The 9,416-nt window shown below is 55.9% G+C and overlaps 1 protein-coding gene across 3 annotated transcripts in view; it reads right to left on the bottom strand.

Annotated features, from left to right (window-relative positions):
• Positions 1-6,970, bottom strand: part of MACROD1 (mono-ADP ribosylhydrolase 1) — a 139,636-nt gene extending 132,666 nt beyond the window's left edge. The window contains exon 1 of one of the 3 annotated variants that reach the window (XM_039860014.1): positions 6,386-6,970. In XM_039860014.1, the coding sequence (XP_039715948.1) occupies positions 6,386-6,683 (298 nt within the window). In that variant the 5' untranslated portion in view covers positions 6,684-6,970. The remainder of the gene's footprint in view (positions 1-6,385) is intronic. The other 2 variants (XM_039860013.1, XM_039860015.1) reach the window with 2 other exon arrangements.
• Between the last annotated feature and the right edge of the window lie 2,446 nt (positions 6,971-9,416).

The raw sequence follows: 9,416 nt of genomic DNA, 5'->3' as shown, positions 1-9,416 counted from the left end.
CACCTGGCACAGTGCGTGGCATGTGTGAGCATCGTGGGACGAATCAGTGAGCAAACGAGGTGAGGCCTGGAGGTTGAGGGCGAGTTTTATAAGAAGAAAGAGTCTTCCAAGCGGAGGGAACAGCATGCGCGAAAGCCCTGAGGTAAGAGAGAGCATTTGGTGGAGAAATGAAGAGAAATCTAGAACAGCTGGACCGGAGAAGAGAAGCCGTGCTGTGACGGAAGCCCCCTCATCTCCCATCCAGCGAAGACACCGGATGGCATGTGCTGGCCCAGGTCCAGGCCACTACTGTGGTCTTTATTCCTCTCCTGCTCCTTGGTCCCACTAGGTTGGGCTCATGACCTCTCACCGTCATGTTCATGGGCAAGTCACCCAGCCTCTCTGAGCCTCAGTTTTCTCGTCACTAGGACAGGGCCATGGCAGGCCCTCTTGGAGCCCAGGCTTGCTGTGAATGAGAAGGGGGCTGCACAAATATTCTGTCGGCTATAAAATGCGATGTGCATATCAGATACACACACTCCCTCCTGAGTGATAAGACTCAAAGAGAGCAAAACAAAATGAGACAAAATTTGGGTGGGAAAAAGTTTTTTTTTCCCAACTTGGGGCATAGCAAGCGGAGGAACTTTTAAATTATTTGATGCCCATATTTGTCATCTTGCACAACTGTGACCACAGGTATCCCCCTCTCCAAGTGTAAGTACTCCCGGCCAGCGGCATCTGGGGCCGGACAGTGAATGCATGTGCTGTGACGCTGGAGACACTGGTCCAGCTGAGACCCAGACTGACCCCATGGGACTCCCAAGAGCTGAGTCCCTCTGGCTGGGCCAGGTCCCTGGCATCCCGTGGAACTAGTCTGGGGTGCCCGGAGGTGGCTCAGATCCCATAGCAGACTCCATCTGGAAGATGCCACCACCTGGCTTTACAGAAGCAGAGAAATCTTACCTGGCCACACACATGCTGGGGAAGGACGCAGCCCAAGGCTCTCTTTTGCACTGTCCTCCCCACTATCTGTGGCCTGGTCCGAGTGACCCACAGCCCGCACGGCCCCTCTCTCTAGCAAAGTCCAAATGATAGCTCCACTTCCTAGAGATGACAAAGGAAGACAACCAGAGCTCCCAGCTCTGCCACCAGCCGGCTGGGCACCGACCTTGGGGACATCTGTGAGCCGGTCCTTTCTAGTCTACGGTTCCTAAGCATACACCTCTCAAGGCCAGCAAGCAGGGCGCCACGTCCTCTTCTCAAAAGGCTGTGGCCTGGCTCATCCCCGAGGGGCTACACACTACATGGCCTCTGATTTATGGGAAAGAAGGCAACAGCGATTCTCACCAAGTGCCATCATCACCGCCTCTACTGCCTCTGTCCGTGCAGTCTCCCGCCCCCCAGGCCCTCCTCACTCGCTCTGGAAGGAGGAAAGGCAGGGCTCTTCGGCTGGGCACGTGCTCCATGCATTTATAACACTTTCCACCTCCTTCTGCCTGAAGGACAGATGCAGACTTAAAGCACAACTGAGTTTTATTTTTCTTACAAAAGATGTACAACATAGGTTTTAATTTTCTTTCTTTTTTGGAGAGGTAGAGTATTTCACAGCTCAGTGAGACAGGTGTTGTAAAAAGATGTTTGCAATAAATTTTGATGGGGCGGCCTGACCCCAGATGAAGCTTTCAGCAGCTCCCGGGCACGAAAGCCAAGCTGGAGAAAGCAGGCTGCGCCAGAGCCATAAAGTGCAGTGGGCGAGCGGGAATTCAATGATGTGTTTTAAGAAGTGTCTTTATGGCATTGTGCAAGATGGTGCTCAGAAAGGTGAGGGCAGGCTGCCGCAGAGGAAGGCTCCTCTTTGGGGGAAGGCCAGGTGGGCAGGGCTGATAACAGTAAGGCTCTGGGGACAGTGGCAGGGACATTAATCACCTTAGTGCACCATCCCCTAAGAGCAGGGTCTTGTCAAATCCTGGAGCACGAGCGGCGCTAAGAAAGAGCACAGGGCCCCTCGGAGAGGCCTGCTCCCCCTAAGGCCCTGGCCTCCACGACACTGGGATGTGCCAAGGCCGCTTCCCCAGGAGACAGGTAGGGAAAACTGTGTGCCCAGAAAACTTCCCAGTTCAACAGTCAAATCAGATAAACCATCCGCTCTGCATAAAATCCCATGGGGGTTGACTCATGAGTAACTCGCCCCCGCCCTGTGCACGTGGAGGCTGGAACATGAGCAAACAAGGCTCGGGATACGCAGGTCAGGCTCCCGCATATGAGACCACGGGGAGACAAGTTTACACATGTCCGGTGTCGCCATGGACAGAACACAGAGAGGAGACAGGCCCGAGGGGGCAAAAAGGAAAAGGGCCACTGTGTACAAAATGGTTTTGATGTGACCTCAGCACAACCTACAAATCAGGTGCTGTCGGTCCCGTTTCACAGATGAGGAAACTGAGGCTCAGGACGCGAGGAAGCAGTGGTGCTGGAGCGTGCCCGTGTCTGATGACACCAACGCCCCCACTGCAGGTCAGCAGGCTCCATGACCCCTGCCCTGGAGGCCAGCCCCTCCTGTGATGACAGAGTCCCCAAATGCCCCCCCGTGCCCAACCTTAGGGCCCTTCGCACCGAACTGCCTTTACAGCATGACTGCTTCCACCATTTTCTGATGAAAAGGCACTGCCTGGGGGATACTGAGGGAATTAAATTAGAGAAATTAACTCTGGCCAGTGAAGGTCTCCCCAAGACGGAATGAAAGTCTCTTGGCCAGGAAGATGCAGCCCGATGGCGCTTACTGACCTAGAGGGAGAATGGGTCCGCAGAAGCAGGCAGTCTTCTGAAGGGGGAGAAAAGGAAGGCCCGGAGTCCGGCAGAATTTAGCCATCTGTCCAGAGGACTCTCAGAGCCATGGACTGAGGCGTCCTGCCCCTGGGGCCCGGAGCGGGCACACCACACGGCGTATAGGCTGAAATACTGAGCGATGCCCAGGGAAGGGGACCCGTGGTGGGTAAGTCCACCCTTGGCCGGGAAGCTTGATCAGTCTGCCCGGGGCAGTAGGATCAGCTTCCAAAATCATTCAGCCAGCCCCCCAGCTAAGAACACATGATGGTGAGCAAACTTAAGGCTACGATGTGGCTTCCACGTGGCTCTTCCACAGGGAAGGGAGGCCCTGCCCAGTCATAGGAGAGTGTCCAGACCCCCCGCTATAATTCCCCACCATGAAGGGCACATCGACCTATCCACTGGTCTCTTGTGAGTTTGCTTACTGTGTGTCAGTCTTTGAGAAAGGATCGTCTCAGGCACAGACAGATGTTTGGAGGCCTAGGTAGGGATCTCCCCAAGAGAAAGGAGAGCACATGTCCGTCAACGACGTGTACGAGAATACTCAGGGCAGCTTTATTGCCAACAGTCCCACACTAGAAACCCAAATGTCCAACAATAGGAGAATGCGACACAAACTGAGCTACATCCACACGGTGGAATATTACACAGCAACGAAAAAGAGCAAACTGTTGACACACCCAAAAATGTGGACGAATCGCACAGATATGGAGTAAAAGGCGCCGACACGCTGCATCCCTCTGTCCATATGAGGCTCAAGAAGAGACAAGAACAAACAGATAGAAAAGTAAATAGCTGCACTGATAGGAAAGGGGCTCAAACGAACCTTCTGGGACGACGGCAGTGTCCTACCTGTCAACCAGAGTGGCTGTGGCACAGCTGGATACTCAAGTACAAGTACTGAAGGTCTGCACACTTGGTGCACTTCACTGTACAGCAAGGGTCCCCAGTTCCCAGGCTGCGGGCCAGTACTGTCTGTGGCTTGTTAGGAACTGGGCCGCACAGCAGGAGGTGAGCGGTGGGCGAGCGAGCAAAGCTTCACCTGTATCTGCAGCCGCTCCCCAGCACCAGCATCGCCGCCTCAGCTCCGCCTCAGATCATCAGGCATTAGATTTTCATAGGAGCCCCGGTTCCTGGTGCCACAAAGGTTGGGGACTGCTGCGTACAATATAACTCTGCCACAAGTGTAAACTATAATGAAGAAAAGGTGTAGGGTCTTCAAGGACCAAAGCTCAGGCCCCAGTCAGAGGGGGAGTCCGGCTGAGGCAGCCCCCAGGGTAGTGGTTTAAAAATATGCCCTGAATTCTTCGATTCTCTTCCCGTGCAAAGATGGAGCCTAATTTCCTTTCCCTGGGATGTGGGCCGGACTCCGTGACGTGATTCTAAGCCCTAGAATAAAGCAGGTCACCAAGAGGCACTGTGGCTTCCAGCTTGGTCTCCTCATCCTCATCACAAGCTCTAGGGAAAACCGGCTGCCATGTCATAAGGACACTAAGCAGCCCTGTGGCAGTCCAGTAGTGAACTGAGGCCTCTAGCCAACAGTCGCCTCATGTGAGTGAGCCACCTGGGAATGGCTCACTCCAGCCCTAGCCAAGTCCCCAGACCTCCTGAGAACACTGAGCCAGAACCACCCAGCTAAGCTACTCCCAGGCTCCTGACGCTCAGAGACTGGGAAGATAATAAATGTTTGCTTTTAGTAACCGCTTTGTTACTAGGGTAATTTGATATGCAATAACAGATAACTAAAACAGAGGTCTCGGTGTCTCATCTCCACAAGCTACCATCTGACACCTGCCGGGGGCTTCACCCCTGGTACTGGGGTGCCAGGGGCCAGGCTACCCTCTTCGCACACCCCTGACTGAACACTGAAGCCCAATTTGCCATGGTTCCTTCACAGCCCTGACCTTTCCCTGGCAATGTCCCACTGGCTTGACCGCATTCTGGACTTGGCTTCCTCCTCCTGGAGTAGAAGTGCTGTGAAGTTGGGGTCCTTGCCTTTCTCACTCGCGGCTGAATCCCCAGCAGCAGGACAGTGCTGGCCATATAAAAAGTGCACAATAAAAACGGACCGACTGAATGAATAAAGAGCCCATCTCTGAACCGAGAGACACCACAGGAGCCTAGGAATCCCTGGCTGATCCGCTTCATGAGGTCCAGAAGTTTTCAGTGGCACCAAGGAATGGGAGGGGGCGCGGAGCCAGATCCTAGAAATCGAGGCAGATCCGAAGCAGGTGCCTGGGCCCCTGGCTCTTTCCTAGCACCCTGGGTTGCTGTCCCCTGACAGAGAAGGGGAAGCAGGGCTCCTTATGGGGACGGTCCCCCTGCCAGTGGTCTTTGCCAGGCCCCTCCCTACACTCTGCTCTGCCAGAGTTCTGGGGCCAGAGCTGAGCACATGACAACCACTCCTTGTGTCCACAGAGCAAACTCAAGAGCTTTCTGCCAGCAGCGCTTTAAGATCCCAGGGTAGGCCGCGCAACTCATAAGAGGTAAGTCATCTTAAACTCTACCTCCAATCCTGAGAGGACGCCTTCCCTTCACCCCCAACCGGGGCCAGCCCCAGGCCTGCCTTCTCAGCCCCATTGGCCAAAGCCACTTCACAGGCGGGCCCAGCCAATGAGCTGCTTTCCCTGCCCTTTTGAAAGGGGATCCAGCCGGGAATGGTTACAGGGGCCCAGAGAGCGGGCCCTGAAGGGCAGGGGCAGCTGGACGGGCAACCCCGGCAGGGCTATTTGGGGCTCTGCAGGTCGGGTTGCTTCCCTTCCCAGCTCTGTGTGGGAGTGCCCAGAGTCCAGCCCTGGGACTCCTGCCTGTGAGGGAGCTGGAGGAAGTGGCTTGATTTCTTGGGCAGAGGATGTCTCTGCTCTCACAGACAAAATGCCCATCTCTGCCCTGCCCCGCCAGCCCTTCTGTGTCCCCGGGGAGAAGGGCAGAGATTGCTCACAAGTGGCCAGAGACCAGTGATGAGGACGAAAGGGAACCAGACCACGTGCCCAGAGAGGCAGGCCCTGGAGAAGCGAGATGGAGGTGGGACTGGCCTACCTAGGGAGGCCATTCCTTGGGGCTATCTGATCCCACCAGGTGGGACACCAGCCCTAGAGCTTTTCCTCAGCCCATTCACTGCCACTCTGCCTAGAATGCCACCACTTGAGAAGTCATACTATGCAAAGCATTGAGAGTTTGGGAACCTAATGTCAGCTCTGCCACAAACTCCAAGTGACCTTGGGCTAGGCTATTCGGCTCAAGCACGGCGCCTCAGTTTCCCTCCTGCACAATCGAGTAATGTAGTAGGTCCTGGATGATCTCTGGGGGTGCCCTGTGACCCATTCCACTGAGGTAAGGCCACTTTCTTCATACTGACTCTGACGGGGGACCTGGACCTTGTCTGGGGTGAACTGATTTGTGGGGCTGGGCACACGGGGGGCGTGGCTATGAATGGGGGGGTTCCATACCAGGGCATACGGGGCCTCAACTTCCTCAGGTCTCTAGGTGGGAGAGACTGCTTGTGGGGTGCAGTCCAGCTTCGGAAGGCCCACGTGGAGCCGTCCTCGCCCTTTCGCCCCCCGCCCCTGCTTTCACTTACATTTTGCCTCCTTCCAGTCGGTGGAGGTGCTCAGGTCCACCTTCGCCGCCATGGCCAGGGGGGCCCAGGTGCGCACCCTACTTCTCCACCCCACCGCCGCTGCCGCCCAAGCCCCAACTCTCGCCGGGCTCGGCGCGCGGGAGCCGTAGGCGCCCAGGGACGCCGGGGAGCCGCACGCGCTGCTGCGGGTTCGCCTGGCACCCGCCGAGGGGCCGGGCCGGGAGCGCGGGGCGCGGAGCAGCTGCCCCGCCACGCGCAGCTGTGCCAGGCGGCGGGACACTCGGCTCTGCAGAGACATGAGCGGGCGGCGCGGGACAGCTCCCCGCCCACTTGGACTCTAATTACGGTGCTCGGGAGAGTCTCTCCCTTATTTATTCCGGAACCGGGTGACGCGTGCCAGCCCGCTGCGACCTGCCCCGAGCCGGCGGACCGCGCGGCCAGAAAACCCAGGCGCGCCGCTGGGCACCCTGGAACTTGTAGTCCCGGCCGCCGGATGGGCCACCGCACTCGTATACACACGTGCGCGTCCCGCGGGGTCCTCTCCCGCTCCTGGCGCCAGGGGTCGCGCGCGCGGGAGCCTCTTCCTACTCATTTAGGCTCGCGGAGGGTCTCGCCGCCGCCTGGCGCCTCCTTCCGGGCGGGCCCGGCCGCCGCCAACTTCCTGGTGCGTGGAGTCTGCCGGCCCTGTCCGGACCCCGGCCCGCCTCTGTCCCCCAGCCCCCCGCCCGACGCTCGGCACAGAACTCGGAGAGCTCGGCGCAGCCCCCGCGGTGCGGAGAATTTTGCAGCCGGGACCCGGATTGTCTCCCCGCGGGTCACATAGGTTCCACCCCGCACCCCCCACCCTGTCCCCAGTCCCCAGAAGCCCCAGTCGGGCTGGCCGTGGGCAGGTGACAGATGGGGCAGTCGGGTACGTCTGGTTCGGCGACTTACCCCAATCCAGTGAGCCGCCGCCTCTTAGCCCTGGGAACAGGAGAGGACGTGGCTGGAACCGAATGTAGAGCAGCGGGGAGGCAGGGTGGACAGTGGAATTTGAAGGAAGAAAACGAGTTTTGAGTGGCGTTCTCCGCCGGAAGAGTTGGGGTGATTTTTTTTCTTTATATTTTTTCTAATTTTTTACAGACTATGAAGATGTATGTTTTAATATAAATATTTTTACGTTCTCTACACTATTAATATTATTTGGTAAGCATAATCTTGGATAATTTTATAATCTAAGGAGGGTTCTGTAGAAGTTTCCAGGACTAGCTTTGCCACCCTTGGGTCCATTGGATCTTGCGACTTGCTTCTTGACCTGTAAATTAGGAAGAGGATGCTCAGGTCTGGCTGGTTGCAGACCTGGCGCTGTGCTCAGGCCTCGCTGGCGCTGAGTGTGGCAATAACCCTTGACAGGGCTGTAGGGAGCATCAAGGAATCTGCCTGTGGATTCAGCTGGCACCACCCCAATGCCCAGGAGAGAATCATCCACACACCTGCTGGCAGGGAGATGGGCAGTGATCCGCCCTGGCAGTGAGAGCAGAGAGGGGAGATCAGTAGCCAAGAAGGAGAAGGGTCAAGGGCCCTAGCGTTCCAGGACCACCAGCGTGGCCTGTGCCCTCTTCCAAAAAGGTCAGTGAGGTGAGTTCAGAATGTGGCAATCAGGCTTCCAGGCCCAAGGTCACCCGTACACTTGCCACTTCTCAGCAGTGTAAGAAAGGCCTTGCCAACTGCAACCAGGACAGCAACCATTTACAGGACACTGGGCGCCAGCCGGTGGGGAGAGCTAAGCAATCTGCCCATTCGCTGTACCTCCAGTAACCTTTTATCTGCTCCGGACAGCCAGGTGAGGCATGTGCCCCACGGCATAGATGAGCAGTCTGGACTGGCTCAAGGTCAGCATGGCCTGTGAGGGTCAGAGCCCAGACTTGGGTCCATCTGTGGTCTGGAAAGTGATTTACACAGATGTCACTGATTCAGGAAAGGAAGCATGTAGGACGCTCTGGGTATTAGTTTTCTCTTGCCGCCACAACAAATTACTGCAAATTTAGCGGCTTGACACAAATTTCTCTTAAAGTTTAGTAGGATAGAAGTCTGACGTGGGTCTCACTGGGCTAAAATCAAGGTGTCAGCAGGGCTGTGTTCCTTCTGGAGCTCTTCCTTTTCTTTCCCAGCTTCCAGAGACCACCCATATCACATTCTTTGGCTTGTAGCCCACCTCCTCCAGCTTCAAAGCAGGGGACGGTGCCTTTGATCATTCTACTGTAGTGGCCTTGCCCTCTGCCTCTCTTCTGCCTCCCTCTTTCATTTTCAAGGACCGTTGTGATTACATGGAGCCCACCAAGATAATCCATGCCATCTCCCTATTGAAAATCTGCCTAGTTCCATCTGCAACCTTAATTCTTCTTTACCATATAGTGTAACGTATGCACAGGCTCCAGGGATTAGGATGTGGATATCTTACAGGTCCATTCTGCCTGCTACGCCCTTCCCAGCAAGGTCTGGGGAGGAAGACACAGGAAGAGATAGAGGACCCAACCACAGAGTCTCAGAGCCTAGTTGGAAGGCTGCTTTCTGCCCTGAGCCTGAAATCCACATCCTGCACAGCCAGGCCGTTCAAGGGCCCAGACACCCCTGGGCAGCTGTACCAGTCCCTTTCTTTTTGCTGGGACTCAGCTCTCTTCTCATATGGCAGCCAGGATAGAGTAGCGAGCTCCCAGCTTACAGCCCTCCACCGTCTGGTCTAAGAGAAGCCTGGGCCACACAGGATTCTCACTGGGCCAGACAGGACTTCCTCATACTGGACCTGGTGGAAAAGGTTAAATTTTGCTGGGTACTAAAGGCGGGGCAGGGGGAGGGTGCATTCTAGGCCTGGAGACCCACAGAAGCAAAGCCTTGGAAGTGTGTGGAATGCCGAATCTTCCAGTGGGGCTGTAGCATCAGGCATTGTCAGCTGAGAATTTTTAATGTTGGAAAGGGGTTTTTGTGCAGAGAAAAGCTACCTACTGCTGCTTGTCTTTAAATTAATACTGTGTTTATTAAACTTATAAATTAA

Source organism: Pteropus medius, unplaced genomic scaffold (genome assembly GCF_902729225.1).
Source record: "Pteropus medius unplaced genomic scaffold, Ma_sr-lr_union100, whole genome shotgun sequence".
Taxonomy (NCBI): domain Eukaryota; kingdom Metazoa; phylum Chordata; class Mammalia; order Chiroptera; family Pteropodidae; genus Pteropus; species Pteropus medius.
Note: the sequence above shows the minus strand (reverse complement) of the source record. Positions and strands in the feature narration are given on the sequence as shown.